Source organism: Triturus cristatus, chromosome 4_1 (genome assembly GCF_964204655.1).
Source record: "Triturus cristatus chromosome 4_1, aTriCri1.1, whole genome shotgun sequence".
In the NCBI taxonomy this organism is placed as follows: domain Eukaryota; kingdom Metazoa; phylum Chordata; class Amphibia; order Caudata; family Salamandridae; genus Triturus; species Triturus cristatus.
Window position 1 is genome coordinate 39,950,384 of NC_140585.1, and position 18,504 is coordinate 39,968,887.

Sequence of the window (18,504 nt, forward strand, 5' to 3'; positions counted from 1 at the left end):
CTCCTCTTCCTGTAAGCCACAGTAGGCCAGCTCCTGCTCTTCCTGTAAGCAACATTAGGCCAGCTCCTGCTCCTCCTGTAAGCCTCAGTAGGCTAGCTCCTGCTCTTCCTAATAGGTCCTCTTCCTGTAAGACACATTAGGCCAGCTCCTGGTCCTCCTGTAAGCCACAGTAGGCTAGCTCCTGCTCTTCCTAACAGGTCCTCTTCCTGTAAGTAACATTAGGCTAGCTCTTGCTCTTCCTGTAAGCAACGTTAGGCCAGCCCCTCCCCTTCTTGTAAGCCACATTAGGCCAGCTCCTCCCCTTCCTATGAGCCACATTAAATCAACTCCTCCTCCTTCCTGTAAGCACATTAGCCCAGCTCGTGCTCTTCCTGTAAACCACATTAGGACAGCCCCTCACCTTCCTGTAAGCCAACCTAGGCCAGCTCCTCCCCTTGCTGTAAGCCACATTAGGCCAGCTGCTTCTCTTCCTGTAAGCACATTAGGCCAGCTTCCCCTCTTCCTGTAAGCACATTAGGCCAGCTCCTCCTCTTCCTGTAAGCCACAGTAGGCCAGCTACTGCTCTTCCTAACAGGTCCTCTTTCTGTAATCCACATTAGGTCAGCTCCTGCTTTTCATGTAAGCCACAGTAGGCCAGCTCCTCCTCTTCCTGTAAGCACATTAGGCAAGCTCCTGCTCTTCCTGTAAGTAACATTAGACTAGCTCCGGCTCTTCCGGTAAGCCACATTAAGCCAGCCCCTCCCCTTCAGTAAGCCACATTAGGCTAACTCCTCCCCTTCCTGTAAGCCATATTAGGCCAGCTCCTCCTCTTCCTGTAAGCACATTAGGCCAGCTTCTCCTCTTCTTGTAAGCACATTAGACTAGCTTCTCCTCCTCATGTAAGCACATTAAACCAGCTCCTCCTCTTCCTGTCAACACATTAGCCCAGCTCCTGCTTTTCCTGTAAGCCAATGTTTCACTGTTTTCAACTTAGTCTGGCTGGGATCCTGCTATTCAGAACCCCAGCCTATCTGCTTTCTCCCTAAATTGATTGCATGTACTTTAGGTACACTTCAGATTGGATTCGGGGTACCCTTATAAGTCCCTGGTATATGGTATACTATGTACCTAGGGCATAGGTACCCCAGAGGCCTCTCAGGAGCTGCAGCATGTATTATGCCACGCCTGGGAGACCATTCAAAATGACACAACAGGTCTGCTACAGCAGCCTGTGTAAGGTGGTGTATGCACCCCTTACTTAGATATAGGTTAACTATATCTATCCATATCACTGCAATAATAAACCTATCAGTCACCCCTATGGCAGGCCATATCAATCCTGAAGGCAGGGTGCTGGGTTTTATGTGAGAGGGTGCCCATGCATGAGCAGAGCCCCTCTGCAGCTTTCGGAACCTCTATTCAGGGGTTGTTTGTGATGCAGCCAACCATATACTCTTAAGTGCATTTTAACCTCGGGGTAAATGCTAACTTTAAAACGGCTGCATGGAAACATGTTGTGTTTGGTGTCAAACACCTTGGAATCATACCTCCACACCAGTAACTGGCGTGGGAGGTATGATTCCACCCTACTAGAGGGAGAAATATGACAGCACCGGTATACCCGGTACCAGCTGTGTAAATCCTGGCAGCACAAAATGGATGCTGCCAGCCACAGACACGTGTCTGCCCTCCTGCTGCTGGACAAAACTCCGGCAGGGGACGGCTGAACAATAGGTTTCCTGTCACAGGGAGGTGTTACCACCTCCCAGATAGGCTTTAGTGTATTGGGGCTGGGTGGGTGCACTCTGAGAGTGCTTTGATGTCTGCACTGGGGGCACATTTGGTGTCCCTGTGCATAGTCCAGCTCAAACCGGTTGCAGGGGCTATCAGCCCCTGCTCCGGCATGAAACTGGACAAAGGACATGGGTGTAGCCACCCCTCTCTCCTGACCCTCCCATAGGTGGGTCCCCAGAGTTTGTCCAACCCCTTCTTTGGGTATAAAGTAGGAACCCCTGGCTACAGGACTTTAGATTTACCTGGACAAAACTCTGCTACAGAAACCAAGTACTTCAACTATCTACACTACGTTGGATGACTGCAGAATCTCCCTTGGAGTAAAGGAGTTAATCCCCTGCAAGGCAGGCACCAAAAACGCATCTGACTGGTTTGCATCTACGCAGCTTGTGATGGACTCCGAACATTTTGCAACACAGGAGGTGGGTTCCTAAGCTTCCCCGAGGCCGACCAGTGCTCTCAGCAAACCTGAGACCCGCAGCCCTCGTGGGGACCGTGAAACCCGAACCCCTGGACACTGTGCACATTTGCAGCAGCATATGCTTTTTGGCGATCCCTGAGGCTGTACTTTGGGCTACTTGTAGTCCAGACCCCGAGCAGGGCTTCCACAGAAGATTACTGGCCTACACTCCACGAGTGTTCCGTGGACTGGTATTTCGTGTTTCCTCTCGAGGTCCCTTCGCGATCCCTGGTCCGTCGACCTGTGGGTCCCTGAGAAGGGTACTTTATCTTTCAGTGGGCTTTCCTGATTGCTCCAGACGTGCCCTGACTCTCCATCGCTTGGGGAGTCCCCAGGACCTTTCTGGTCCACACCGAAGCATCTTTTCTCTGACCGCGTGGGTTGCAGTTGCCAAGGCTTGTTGGTCTCCAATCCGGACACTGACCCCCAACACTCGACATCCTTCATGGGACAGCTCGTCTGCGGACTTTGGTCATCGTCTCCTGGTCCCCGTGGCTGTAGAATCAAGCTTCACCTTTTCGCACCTGAAACACCTGACATCAGTGGGCATTCGTCTACAGAGCCCCTGGTCACCCTGAAGTGACCCAGACTCTGTCCCCTCTGCTTTCAGGTTCTTCTCAGCTCCGAGCCAGGCTTGGATCACCCCGGACACTTCTCATCTTCCTGGCAGCAGCACTTTGCAGCATCACGCCATTGAAAAGGACAAAGATTCCCGACACCATTTGACACCTATGCACCCGGCTTCCCTGGGTTAGGTAACACGAGTACTCCAGTGCTCACGTGGGTGCTGGCCTTAGAACCTTCTAAGTTTGAAAGGGTTTGCTCAAAGTCCTCTCCTAAGTGTCCTTAATCTTCAAAATTCCAACCGCGACTTTCCCATAGGATTGTACGGAGCTCGCGGCTGTGTTCTCACACTGCACGCGTCCCCCGTGGGTCCCCTGTGCCACCACCTTGGGTGGTTCCTTGGGGTCCCAGCGATTCTACGTGCTCTAGGCACTGTGTCTAGTCAAGTTGTGGTTGTTATAGCACTTTATTAGTATATGGTTCGGTCTCCCCCTAGAGCCCGCTGTGAATTGTGCTATTTACTGTCGTTCTAGTGCTTTAATATTGTGTATCTTGTTCTCTAATCTCATAAAGAGGTTAGTAGAGAGTGTTTAGTAATAAATACATATATTTTATATCTATACCTTGTGTGGTTCTCCTTTTATTTGGTCATTCAGGCGGTTATAATCTGGTAAACCAAGCTGCTTTACATTCCTTCGAGGCTTAGCCTGAAGGCTGCTCTCCACAGCTACCACTAGGATAGCTTTCTATAAAGGTTGTCTTTAACCTAATCATCAATAAGGGTCGTTTGGACTGGTGCAAGGTGCCCACTTTCACTAGTGGACAGCATATACCAGGCCAACTTCTCATATTGCTCTTCCTGTAAGCCACAGTAGGCCAGTTCCTGCTCTTCCTGTAAGCCACAGTAGGCCAGTTCCTGCTCTTTCTGTAAGCCACAGTAGGCCAGTTCCTGCTCTTCCTGTAAGCCACAGTAGGCTAGCTCTCGCTCTTCCTGTAAGCCACAGTAGGCCAGTTCCTGCTCTTCCTGTAAGCCACAGTAGGCCAGTTCCTGCTCTTCCTGTAAGCCACAGTAGGCCAGTTCCTGCTCTTCCTGTAAGCCACAGTAGGCCAGTTCCTGCTCTTCCTGTAAGCCACAGTAGGCCCGCTCCTGCTCTTTCTATAAGCCACAGTAGGCCAGTTTCTGCTCTTCCTGTAAGCCACAGTAGGCCAGTTCCTGCTCTTCCTGTAAGCCACAGTAGGCCAGTTCCTGCTCTTCCTGTAAGCCACAGTAGGCCCGCTCCTGCTCTTTCTATAAGCCACAGTAGGCCAGTTCCTGCTCTTCCTGTAAGCCACAGTAGGCTAGCTCCCGCTCCTCCTGTATGCCACAGTAGGCCCGCTCCCGCTCTTCCTGTAAGCCACAGTAGGCCAGTTCCTGCTCTTCCTGTAAGCCACAGTAGGCTAGCTCCCGCTCCTCCTGTATGCCACAGTAGGCCCGCTCCCGCTCTTCCTGTAAGCCACAGTAGGCCAGTTCCTGCTCTTCCTGTAGTTCACAGTAGGCCAGTTCCTGCTCTTTCTGTAAGCCACAGTAGGCCAGCTCCTGCTCCTCCTAACAGGTCCTCTTCCTGTAAGCCACATTAGCCCTCCCAGGTGAAGTCCAGAAACAGGACTCTGGAGTGCAGCCCCCAGTGGCAGCAACATGACACGGACACTGGAGAAACACCATCATGTGGGGCAGCCACTGTTGTCTTACAAAGGGCACCATCAGGGGGTGAAGGACTGCTGGTATGACCAGTGGACCAATGTGAAAAACACACCGGGCGAAGCAGACAAGGGCTGAATGGTGCTGCCAGTGGGTCTATGGGGCATCTTTCACCCTTGGAGTGGGGCTCCGTACATATGTCATACACACTATGCTCCAACGGTTAACCTGCTCCATACAGGTGTCATGCTATGCTCTAGTGATTATACTGCCCTTACAGATATCATACATGCTATGACCTCGTGGTTATACTGCCCTTACAGATATCATACATGTTATGCACTAGTGATTATACTGCCCTTACAGATATCATGCATGTTATGCCCTCATGGTTAAACTGCTCATTACAGATATCATACATGTTATGCTCTAGTGATTGTACTGCCCTTACATATATCATACATGCTATGCTCTAGTGATTATACTGCCCTTACAGATATCATACATGTTATGCCCTCATGGTTAAACTGCTCATTACAGATATCATACATGTTATGCTCTAGTGATTGTACTGCCCTTACATATATCATACATGCTATGCTCTAGTGATTATACTGCCCTTACAGATATCATACATGCTATGCTCTAGTGATTATACTGCCCTTACAGATATCATACATGCTATGCTCTAGTGATTATACTGCCCTTACAGATATCATACATGCTATGCTCTAGTGATTATGCTGCCCTTACAGATATCATACATGCTATGCTCTAGTGATTATGCTGCCCTTACAGATATCATACATGCTATGCTCTAGTGATTATGCTGCCCTTAGAGATATCATACATGCTATGACCTCGTGGTTATACTGCCCTTACAGATATCATACATGTTATGACCTCGTGGTTATACTGCCCTTACAGATATCATACATGTTATGCCCTCATGGTTAAACTGCTCATTACAGATATCATACATGTTATGCTCTAGTGATTGTACTGCCCTTACATATATCATACATGCTATGCTCTAGTGATTATACTGCCCTTACAGATATCATACATGTTATGCCCTCATGGTTAAACTGCTCATTACAGATATCATACATGTTATGCTCTAGTGATTGTACTGCCCTTACATATATCATACATGTTATGACCTCGTGGTTATACTGCCCTTACAGATATCATACATGTTATGCCCTCATGGTTAAACTGCTCATTACAGATATCATACATGCTATGCTCTAGTGATTGTACTGCCCTTACAGATATCATACATGCTATGCTCTAGTGATTATACTGCCCTTACAGATATCATACATGCTATGCTCTAGTGATTATACTGCCCTTACAGATATCGTACATGTTATGCCCTCATGGTTAAACTGCTCATTACAGATATCATACACGCTATGCTCTTGTGGTTAAACTGACATTAAAGATGTCACTCTATCCTCGAACGGTTACCTTGCTCCTTACAGGTGTCATGCTGTGGTTGAACGGCTGCCACCCACACCAGTGTCGGTTTTCCCTGTGGTGGGCCGGGGGGGGTCTGTGGCCAGCACCGCCCCCCGTTCCGTGCTATGTGGAGGTGGACAGTCACCAACCATTGCTGGTTTCCACTTACCAGTCACCTGTAACTCAGTCTCTTAGTACAGAAGCACTGTGGCCCTACAGCCCGCCTCCAACAGGAAGGCTGTATCGTGTGTGCCACTTTCCCTGCGCTACCTTTGGGAAGACGTCACCGAGGCACTGTGCGTAACCCATCATGGAAAGTGATAGGGGTGTGCCCTGGTTCACACGTGAACACCCAGAGGGAGTGCTTCATGTGAAATAATAAACTCTGCAGTGTCACCGGCCTAGAAAAACTAGGCAGAGAGTCTATGGTTACTGTGAAGGCCCAGGGCCCCTCCAGGTGGACACGCCCTCCATGGACTAGGCTACCGGCTGTCACCTTATGTTCCTACAAACAAGGTCTAAATCGAGTACTTCAAACTAGGATTACAAATCTGTTAAAACCAGGGGGACCCCTTTAGAGCCTCCCAAAACTGTAGAACTTTCCATTGTCCCCTGTCAGGTCACTTATGGCTAGATTCTTAACAGATGTTAACACGTAAGTGCTTTTTCCCAATGCATTGCTTGCCACCTGATTAGCACTCATACCTTGCTGCTTGTGATGGTGCACTCACAACCACAATGCGGTCAGTCAGATCAAAGCCACATTACCAAACCGCCTTCTGAAGGTATCCCTCCGCCATGGAAACTTGTACGGTGTCTAGCACGGAGATCAAAGCCATATTACCAGACCGCCTTTTGAAGGTGTCTCTACGCCATGGAGAGTTGTATGGTGTATAGAACAGAGATCAAAGAGCCACATTACCAAACCGCCTTCTGAAGGTGTCCCTCCGCCATGGAGAGTTGTACGGTGTCTACCTTAGAGATCAAAGAGCCGCATTACCAAACCACCTTCTGAAGGTGTCCCTCCGCCATGGAGATTTGTACGGTGTCTAGCACAGAGATCAAAGAGCCGCATTACCAAACCGCCTTCTGAAGGTGTTCATCCGCCATGGAGAGTTGTACAGTGTCTAGCTCAGAGATCCATGTAGGAGGGAAGAAAAAGCACCCAGGACCTAAAGCAACATCCCGGAATCGTCAGGACCACCCCAGCGCTACTCCAGTTTAGGAAAGATCTCAGGATGTCCCCTTAAAGAATACTACATCATGATAAAGAGGCCACCACCACTCTCAGAGTCCCGTTCGCTCCTCCAGATGAAGGCCCTACAGGCTCGGCTTGGTCACTGGGGCCCATGTGCCGCACACGCCCATCCTCAGGCGACGAAAGTCCTTTCTTGACCTGCTGCTCGTTGTGCCGGAGATTACTGAAGAAGACTTGGGTTTATGCCTTCACCGAGGTCCTTCATTCTTGGGATGCTCCTCAGTAGAATAGGTAGTGGAGTCGGTGAGGAGAGAAGGAGGGGCAAGAGTCACTTCTGGGGGTAACCAATAAAATAAGTGCTAGAACGGTGATCCCATACAACAGGCAACAAAGAACCTTCAGAATTCTTACTCGTGCATTGGCTGCTTTCAGTAGTAATAAATGTTTTAACTATGTATGTTATATAATACATTAAATTATTGGTATATTTGAAAATGTTCAAATATTCTGTATAATGTTATTTTAAAATGTAACTAGTGGAATTGAAATGTGGCGAAACCAAAGATGAAACTACAGACGGAGCTGATTATCTACACACAGAGAGTGCCCAGATTTGCAGACGTGACAGTCATTTGTTTCTTTTCAAGCAACAATATCGAGCCCTACACAAAAACAGCCCTTCTCTTGCCCTACAGAGAGGAAGCGACCCTCCTTTAGAACAACACAGCAAACAAACCCATTTCTTCTTCACCAAATGGCCCTCTTTTCTCCAACACAAACTACTTTACTGCTCAGAAAAAGCAAACAAACCCCATTATGGGAAACACACAAAAATCACCCCTGTTCTAGTCCAACATAGAGTAAAAACACACCTCTTGGATCCAGCAACACACATACCCTCAACGGTACTACACAATGACCCCCCACATGGGGGTGCGGTCAACATAGAATCCCTGCTTTGGGCCAACACCCGACCAACAAACCTCTCCTTAGTCGCGTACAGAATAGAAATCTCTGTAAGGTCCTAACATAAAAACAACAGCTCAACTTGACACAGAACAAGTAAGTACTTTCCTGGTTCCTCACAGAACAATCAGGTAGACATACAATTGCTCTCAAACTCACCTTCTTTACTCCTGTGCAGAAGAATCTTTCTGATCTTACATGGAGGAAAGCAAGTCTTTTGACTTCTGAGCGGCATAAACCCACTCCCTGTTGTCCCATCGCACAAACACACCACGCCAGAGGCAGACTATACTGCGGTCGCCCGGTCGGCAGGACACTGTGGTGTATGGTCTAGAAAAAGGAAACTTGTTCGAAGACTTCCTCCAGGTTTTTCCTCTCGAAAACAGTGCTTCGGTGCACTTGTGATTTGCTTCTCCCTTCTGACTGTGATGTCTCTCACTGCATTGTTTCTGCCTATGGTGTCTCATACCTCTCTCTCTTTGTCGTCTTTGGTTCTACAGGTATCGGACCATCTGAAGACCACACCTTCCAGCACCATGCCTTCTGAAGCTCCTGAAGATGAAGGCCCGCCAACTTCAAGCCCACAGAATCGGATGCCAGAGAAGATATCTACTGCTTCACCTGAACCCCTAGCAGCCTTCACTTCCATCCAATCTAGTGAGACCTCCAAAGCCATCCCTCCATCCCAACATATGCCTAGTGATCCCTGGAATGAGAAACTGAACAAACCGCAAGGAACACAGGCCTCGGTCCCAACCAGCCTTCTGGATATACAGCCCGTCTCAAATGTCTTGGTGAGACAGGCACCGCTAATGTCAGAAGAGACCCCTTCTGCCTCCCTGGATCCTGGTACAACAGCTCTAGCGAATGAGCTGACCTCAAGTCTTCTCCTGGGTGGGGCGCCTCTTGGCCCTTCTGGAGGCTTTCCATTGTCCAAGGAGTCCAATAGAGCTTCTGTGGAGACTCACCTGCCTTCTAGCCTTGAGACCAGGGTGTTATCTACAACACTTGCAGATTCTGCTGTTTCTAGCAGGGCGAACGTGGAGAGTGATTTATCCTCTAGCCTGCTTTTGGGAGGGACACCACTTGAAACTTCATCCTCGGAGCCTGCCACCCAAAAGATAATCTCGCCCAGGGAGGCTGATGTTGCAGGAAATGGCTCTCCTCCAAAGATGGAAAGCTCCAGTTCACTGGGAGGTGGCAGTGACTTTCTTATCAGGGCTTCCCACTTGATGGAACATTCCTATCCGAAGGATCCAGGTGACGCTCATGCTACGTCTGAGCAATCCCTCGGAGGAATGGACTGGAGTCTTTCAGAATCCTTTGACTGGAACTCTCCAGCGAGGAGTTCTGAGTGGCAATTGAGGAGAGCAAATCTGCCTGCATCTTCAGCTAATGAGATTGCTGCTGCCAAGCATTCTCCGAGTGATGAAGCAGCTGTGTCGGCCCCTTACACAGGCCATGCTCTCTTGGGTGCACCACCACATGAAACAAAGATGCATCATGGGCCAGGCATTGATGGGAGTGCAGAACTGACTACAGTTGGAGATCGAGAAGAATTAGACCGGTTTAGAACATCAATTACGGCTGTCACTGATTCCAGCCCCAAAGCTAGGCTTCGAAAGCTTCCCAGTGATGAAGAAATTGATGATACTTCAGGCGCAATAGAATTCCCCAAGTGGGAACGAAGGCAGTATTCTGGAGAAAAGGCAAGGCCCTCGACCCCTGAGAAGCTTAAAGAAGCAGAGCCCAGTCCAACAACTGGAATAGAGATGGGGAGGGAGAGCGATGTCTCCGTGGGAAGGGTCCCTGAAGGTTTAATGGAAGCAGGCTTGTCTTCCTGGGTGCCTTCTGTTGAGGAGACTCAAGAGGAATCGAATACTCAGAGATTGAAGTTTGATGTTTTCCAGGCAGAAGAGGTGTTCGAGCCCCACACTGGGCCTACCAAGATATGTCAGGTGGAAACCGAGCCTGATATGTCCCACATTGGGCTGGCATCAGAGGTGGCGGACGCACAGGGCTTGATAGAGCCTCTGAGACCCATCCTTCTCTCTGACCCTGCAGCTGAACCATGCGTCCTCTATCATGGGCTCGCCCCTGTGGAACACGCCACTCCCAGCCGTGAGGATGACTCCTGCTTGTCAATGCTTGAAGCCAGAGGGGAGCACCGTCTGGAAGAGAAACATCTTGCGAAAGAGGAAGGGGAGTCCTGGTGCATGGTTGGCACCCCAGACAAGAGTGAAGCATGGGAGGCCATGGACATCCAAGCCCAGGATTTGGAGGTGAGCGACTTCGACCCGATGCGGAGTCCAACTGAAACGGAGAAGGTAGTGGGAGCCAGGGACACTGACTCACACTGGCTGGAGGAGCTGCTGTCACCGACCCCCATTAGTGAGGACCTGGAGCAGGGCCTGAAGGAGACCACAAAGAGCCAAGAGTATGAGGTATGCCTGGACCTTTTATTTATTTTTTGGGGGCGGGGGCTAGTGGTGGTTTATGCTAGTTAGTAAGGAGCTGGGACCTGACTTACATCCATCAATCTCTTTTTTGGGCATTAAATGTTCAATAGTGCAAAATCCAGTAAACACCCAATCATTATATTATTTCCATTGTTAACTTCTGTCACTCTATTCCAACTTTATCTGCTGAAAGATATCTCTTGAAAGGGAGAACTTAAAGTGAACCGCTCTCCCTCCTTCCTGCTCTGTGGAACATTCCACGTTACTCTGTTACTTTCAGCGAATACAGTGGCATCAGGACTCCTCTAAGGTAACACACTAACAAGTACCTTTCTTGCTCTTGTGTAAGAGAACAAGGAGAGAAGAAAAATGGTGGCTCCCAAAGTGACACAAATTATATTGAAAAAGATAAAATTACTAGAGTATTCTGGGATTTGTCTTGTGCATTCGCTGTCCGCTCTGCAGTAATCCTGGGAGGCTTGAACTACCCTCCTGATGGTATCTCTGACAACTTTCCTCGCTTAGCTGAGAATTTCTAGGGTTTTTGGGTCTAGGTAGTGGACCAGGGAACCCATAAAGTTAAGGAGGCACATTCTTAATATTGTGTTTGCTGGCGAGTCTATCATTCGCCATCTGGTCTTGCCATCTGTGACCTGGACTAGCTTCATTTGCCATCATCTGGTTTATGTTTGCGAAAGTCATCTGGTCCCTTTTCAATTGTCTGATGCTGCATTTGAGTGTTGAACCTTTACTAATGAGTTGGAAACTTTGCCAGGCAGTAAGGAAGTAATAAAAATAATAATGCAATATGCACATTTCCTGCTGCATAATTTAGTAAACCCTCCTGCATAATCTGACCCTCCTCTCTCTCATAACTCCAGTGGCCATGGCTATACGGCACGTCTTCATGCGGTGAAGTCCAGTTTTATCAATCCTCTCCTCGAGTCATTTTCAGATATCTCCTGAGAGGTCTTGGCCAGCTCTTTCCTCTCCATAGATATCTCCCAAGAATATCATGCCATGTCGCCCTCCTGCAAGGTTAGGTGGCATCTTACTTCTGATCTAAAATACTAACATTTATGAGAGAATACGATTTTCTATTTCTTGAGCAGCCGTCCCTGTTACCGTTTCGATTCCTCCAGTAATGAGTAAAGCCGCGTTATGTCAGGCACTAGTGAGCCTTAAATCACATGGACGTCATGTAAAATTTGTGTCCTGTCTCCATCGTACAAGCCCTGGAGCTTGCTGGCTTGTGATTTTATTCATTAAGGAACCTTGTATCACATGAATGTTAAGTAAGATATGTGTCCTTCCTCCATCATATCAGCATTGGAGCATGCTGGTATATTACTTTGTTAATTAATTCAATATAAATCGCAAGGAATTGATATAATATCTGTGTGTGAGCTCCATGGTACAAACCTTAAATCACGTGGGCGAGATGTAAGATGTGTCATTGCCACATCCTGCAAGCGTATGAGCTTCCTGGTTTGGGATTATATTAACCTCTAGTACTGTTTATGATGTGTGTAAGAATGTAGTCGTATTACCAGTGCGTAAATAAACTGCATGAATGAAACGCTGTCAAGACTCTACTCCACGCTAGAATTAAGATTGAACCTCTTGTCATATGGCTCTACTCCACGCTTGAGCCAAGATTGACCCCCTGTCATATGGCTCTACTCCACGCTTGAGCCAAGATTGACCCCCTGTCATATGACTCTACTCCACGCTTGAGCCAAGATTGACCCCCTGTCATATGGCTCTACTCCACGCTTGAGCCAAGATTGACCCCCTGTCAAATGGCTCTACTCCACGCTTGAGCCAAGATTGACCCCCTGTCAAATGGCTCTACTCCACGCTTGAGCCAAGATTGACCCCCTGTCAAATGGCTCTACTCCACGCTTGAGCCAAGATTGAACCTCTGTCATATGGCTCTACTCCACGCTTGAGCCAAGATTGACCCCCTGTCATATGACTCTACTCCACGCTTGAGCCAAGATTGACCCCCTGTCATATGGCTCTACTCCACGCTTGAGCCAAGCTTGACCCTGTGTCAAATGGCTCTACTCCACGCTTGAGCCAAGATTGACCCCCTGTCAAATGGCTCTACTCCACGCTTGAGCCAAGATTGACCCCCTGTCAAATGGCTCTACTCCACGCTTGAGCCAAGATTGAACCTCTGTCATATGGCTCTACTCCTCGCTTGAGCCAAGATTGACCCCCTGTCATATGGCTCTACTCCACGCTTGAGCCAAGCTTGACCCTGTGTCAAATGGCTCTACTCCACGCTTGAGCCAAGATTGAACCTCTGTCATATGACTCTACTCCACGCTTGAGACACCATTGAACCTCTGTCATATGACTGTACTCCACGCTGGAGCCAGGATTGCTAAATACCGCGGCCATGAGGTTTGGAATTTACCGGATGCAATGGCACCTATTATGAGTTTGCCCCAGTAAATGAAGAATAGCATGCTGGTTTTGGTGCTTTAGTCTGTATTTACCGGCGCTTCCTACCCAGTACATTTCTGCAGATTTGACCTGCTCATATTTTGCTTGGGAAAACTGCAAGCGGTGTGGAAAACTCCTTCTCACTTGCAGTTGCAACACCTGTGCAAACCGTGGTTTGCACAGGGGTCTCAATTTTCCAAGGGACTCATAATCGAGGCCATAGTGACTTCAAATATGCTTGGTTCCATGAGTGACAACCAGCAGACCTCCCATCTCTAGATCTATTGAAAGTGTTGGACAGGATTGTCGAATCTAATATGAGCGATGCTATTGGTGGTGCGGGTCTGCCTGGCCCGCGCTTAAAAGCTTCATCCACTGTAGCCAGAAACTCAGTTTACTTTACCCAGAAGTGCGTCACTAACAATCACAACAATTGGAATTCTAGAATGTTTGATGATGATATCAGCTTGGGCTTGGGGATCTATTGTGACTTCATTCACCAACTGGCCCCTCCTACTGTTCTAGATCCGTATCGGAGTATCAGACTCTGGTGGTCTCTCTCTCAGTTACGCTCTGCTCAGGTTATGGTTATATGTGAAGCGCTCCCACATGTCTCATTTTATCTATGGATTCAGTCCGATCAGTCTTTGCGGCACCTCACCTTCTCTATTGGCTTGTGGTATGGTGAGGACACCCACCTTCTGCTGACCTCGACTGTGGTCGCCTGTGTTAATCGCCTGCTTGAGGTACATTTGGATGGAATCCAAAGAAGCATGGCCAACACATTGCTCACGGTCACTGGCAGATCATGCAGTTCTGGGGAGAGGATTTGTGTCACTCACTCAACCTCTTCCCAGACCGTTTCGTCCCACTGCCATTTGTCTTGGAGAAACAAAGCATCTGGGTGTCGTCTTTGTCCAGGGAGTTTGTGTTAAGACCAAGTGCCTAGGGTCCGGCGACGGGGAATTTTGAGGCAAGTCCTTCCTTTTGTCCCAACATCTCAGCATCCTCTTAGCATCATCTCAGCATCCTGTTAACATCCTAAACTCGCACAGAGCCACTAGTGCCACTGTGAACAGAATTAGTTACCAAACTAGCAGATACATCACCAAGAATCCACACCCTGAGTACACTAGACAGAGTAAGATACCTTCCCCCAACGACCCGTCTCGTCCCAGGAGGCTAATTACTGAACTGTCTGACAATGACATATATGACCTCCTTCTATCCTATGCCAGTCCCATCGACAACAGTAAGCCTCTATGTGGCAGTATTCAAACCATTCAAGCCAACCCCTACAGAGAACCTACTCACGACTACATATCCATAAATCGAGAAAACCTCACAAATATCAACATAGTGCAGACTGCTCTCACCCATATGACTAGTAAACGGAAATGTGCACTCATCAATTGCAGATCAGCTAGCAAACATGCTCCCGACATTTACAATCTCCTCATCTCGAATTATCTTGGAATTATCGTCCTTACAGAAACATGGCTAAATAGTTCCTCCTCTCCCATCCTAGACCTAATGGTCCCTCCTAGTTATGATATAATCCGCCTAGACAGAACCGTGAAACCCGGTAGCAGGTTAGCCTGCATTTATATAAACACAATCTCAGTTAATCAAGCAGACACCGTCTCTTTATCCTCCTGTGAATATCTCTGCATCAACATCGTAAATGACAAGTGCCTCACTAGCAAACTTCACATAATATACCACCCCCCTGGCGACAATCTGTCGTTCATCGATGAGTTAATGGAAGTCATTACATCCAAGGACAACTCACAAGTGCCGCAGATTTTTCTGGGAGACTTCAATCTCCATTGTAACAACACAAGCGATCATGATGTTAGTTGTCTTAAATACTTTCTGCCGGATCCGGATCTGTCCCAATTCTGTGACAGTCCAACCCACAACAAGGGAGAGACATTAGACCTCATCATAGCAAAAACGAACAATGTCTCGTTAGAATCCATTATCCCATGTGACTGGACTGACCATTACAGCATCTTCTTCTCCATCAATATTGAGGTAACTCCAAAGATGCCAACCTACAAAAACAAAACAATGGAAAAGGAATATTCAAAATATGAACCCTATCTCCCTGGTAAACCGATGCAACTCCGCCCTGATCCCTGCGCCAGGCATGGTTGACGTCAATGACCTCACAGACTTTTACAATTCCACTATGCTTGGAATACTTGAGTCTACAGCGTCCCTCCCCCCAAAAAACGTTTCCACCAAAATCTACAAACCATGGTTCAATTAGAACCTGAACTCCGATGGGTGCAAGCTAAGATCAGCTGAACGAATATGGAAATCGGTACCCTCCATATCACCTTAGAGAGCTGAGGAATACATATAACAGGAAAATCTTAAAGGCCAAGGCAGACTTCTTTAAAACCCAACTGAACAAAGCCATTTATCGTCCCAAAAAACTATTCGAAATCGTCAAACAACAATCGCGCAACGCTCCTAATGCTACGGATCTAAGCGAATCGGCTACCCCTAACTGCGATGTGCTTGCCAATTTCTTCATAGAAAAGACAAAAACCATAGAATACGCCATTCAATCCAAGAATGCCCTTCCACAAACTATTGCTCATGAGTCTACATTTTAGTCGCAGAACAAGGACCAATTCAGTATACCGATGGAAATTCCAAAAAACAATGCCTCTTGGCACACCTTCTATCCCATCCCTGAATACTAAATCTATGTCACTCTTCTAGCGATTAACCCCTCCAATCACTTCTCTGATCCCTTACCGCCTTCATTATTAAAAATGATAAAAACTTCTATACTACCCTTATGGTCAAAGATTGTAAACGCCTCTCTTATGCAAGGCACCATACCTGACTGTCTTAAAGTAGGGCAGGTCACACCTATACTAAAAAAAAAATCCAACTCCCTCTCCACAGATCTCAACAACTAAACCCCTATTTCCAACATCCCCACTCTGGCGAAACTGCTGGAAAAATGTGTACAAATTCAATTACGCAACCACATCGAGAACTACAACCTCCTAGACAAACACCAATCCGGCTTCCGTCAAGGTCACAGCACTCACCCACATAATGGACGACATATTAAAAATGTTGGACCATAACGAATCATGTCTTTTGATGCTTCTGGATTTAGCCTCCGCCTTTGATACGGTTAAGCATGACCACTTGCTGTCACTACTGGAACGAAGGACGGGCCTGTCTGGCCCGTGCTACAATGGTTCACCTCCTTCCGAAATAACAGAACCCAAAGCATCGAGATGACGCAATCACTTTCTCGACCCTCCTGGTCACCTTAGGTGTTCCACAGGGCTCAGCACTATCACCCATTCTTTTGACTCTACTCATGGAGCCTCTGGCAAACCCCTGGCAAACGCGCTGAACTCTGCGAACATTCTATATCGCCTGTATGCGGATGAGACACAACTGTATATGAAAATCTCCTCACCAGAAGACTTCATCTCCCTCAACGCTATTCTACATAATACTCAAAGTCGGCTCACTGACAACCACCTCATGCTTAGCACCAAAACAACGGAATTCCTCCTCATCTCCCCCACTCAACCCCCCATTCACACACCCAAGATAGACCTGTGGCTAAAGCATCTAACTTCCTTTGACTGTGCTCCCCACATCATTGATCCTTGGGAATCACCCTAGACAAACACTTGAACATGCAGGCGCAAATCAATATTGCCACCAAGGGCGCTTATCATCAGATGAGCATACTAAGGAAACTTAAATCCTTCCTCCCACAGACTGACTTAAAAATGGTGGTACAAGCCCTAGTGCTACCAAGATTGGACTATGGAAGCTCCACTCTAGCGGACTTCCCAAATACAAGCCGGCCCAGCTGAGGGCATCTCTTAATGTTATGTTATGTTACTGTTTGTTTTGTAGAGCGCTCAGCTGCTCCAAAGAGCGTCCCGGCGCTAAAGATCATCACACCAAATACCAGCAGCAAACAAACAGCCATAACAGAAAACATAACCAGAATTAACCATAACAGCATTACAAAGCAAACAGATAGGTTTTAAGTCCTTTCCTAAAAACCGAGAGATTGGTGCACACCCGCAACGTCAAGGGCAATGTGTTCCAGAGGCGGGGTGCAAGGTAACTAAAGGAGCGACCTCCACAGCGAGCACGCTTCACTGTTGGAACGATAGCCTTGGCCTGGGCAGCAGATCTCAGAGGTCTAGATGGAAGATAGAAATTGACCCTTCTCTGCAGATATTCAGCGCCGAAATTGTGAAGCGCCCTAAAAGCTGTAGTTAGGGTCTTGAAGAAGATACGCTTACGAATCGGCAACCAATGCAGAGAGACAAGGAGATTGCTGGCCCTAGATCTTCTAGTTAAACCAAAGATTGCCCTGGCTGCAGAATTTTGAACTATCTGCAGACGAGTCAGCAGATACTCAGGAAGACCTAAGTAAAGGATGTTGGCATAGTCTAGGCGCGAGCCAATTAATGCTTGCACCGTAATTTTCTTATGCTCCAAAGATAAATAGGGCAGAAACTTGCGCAACATCCTTAAGATGGCAAAGCACTTCCCAGTCAAGCCAGCAACCTGGGTTTTAAAGGAAAGAGTGTTATCGACCATCATACCCAGGTTCTTCGCTGTGACCGAATCGCTGGCAGGGGGAGACATGGCCGAAGGCCACCATAGCTTCCAACGTGGGTCTGCAGGACAGCCAAAGAACAATATCTCGGATTTGTCGGAGTTGCATTTGAGGCCATTTTTCCCAAACCAGTCAAACACAAACTCCAAACACTTCCGAATGGCTGCTCCATCGAAGTCACAGCCCCTGTCACAAGTGAACAGGAGCTGTGTGTCATCCGCATAGGATATGATCTGGGCCCCTAGCTCCTCCACCCGTGCCGCAAGAGGTGTAAGGAAGATATTAAAGAGGGAAGGACTCAGTATGGAGCCCTGCGGGACCCCTACCTTAAGCTGCGGCATCCGGGCGGAGAAAGGGGGAGCCCAGATCGTTTGTGTCCGATCGGCCAAAAAAGACTGAAACCATGCGAACACCGTACCCCGCAGCCCAATCTCCCAGAGTCTAATTAGGAGGAGGTCGTGGGGGACGGTGTCGAAGGCCGCCGACAAATCAAGCATGATAAGCAGGGCCTTTCCACCCCTATCGAGGGTCTCCTTCACAATCTCAGTAACCTCAAGAAGAGCGGTCTCGGTGCTCAGGTTAGATCTAAATCCAGACTGTGACTGATGTAAAAGGGAGTTGCCCTCTACAAAGTTGGTAAGGGTGGTATGAACACACTTTTCAGTGATCTTGGCCAAGGCAGGAAGCAGCGAGATTGGCCTATAATTAGAATGCAGTTTAGCATCTGCATTTGGTTTTTTAATAAGGGGAAGAACTAAGGCCTGTTTCCAGGAGGAGGGGACTTTGCCCGACTTCAAAGATGCATTAATGAGAGGGTTGATGATCGGATTAAGGGCAGGTGCCAGGGTCGCAAGACACTTG

The 18,504-nt window shown here is 47.9% G+C and overlaps 1 protein-coding gene across 2 annotated transcripts in view; it reads left to right on the forward strand.

Moving 5' to 3' along the window:
* The window catches only part of CNOT12 (CCR4-NOT transcription complex subunit 12), a 422,228-nt gene that overhangs the window by 284,671 nt on the left and 119,053 nt on the right, over nucleotides 1–18,504 (forward strand). For both annotated transcript variants that reach the window (XR_014981070.1, XM_085651437.1), the window contains exon 5: nucleotides 8,604–10,547. Coding sequence is in view for 1 of the 2 variants with exons in the window: in XM_085651437.1 (XP_085507563.1) it covers nucleotides 8,604–10,547 (1,944 nt within the window). In the remaining variant the exon portion in view is untranslated. The remainder of the gene's footprint in view (nucleotides 1–8,603; nucleotides 10,548–18,504) is intronic.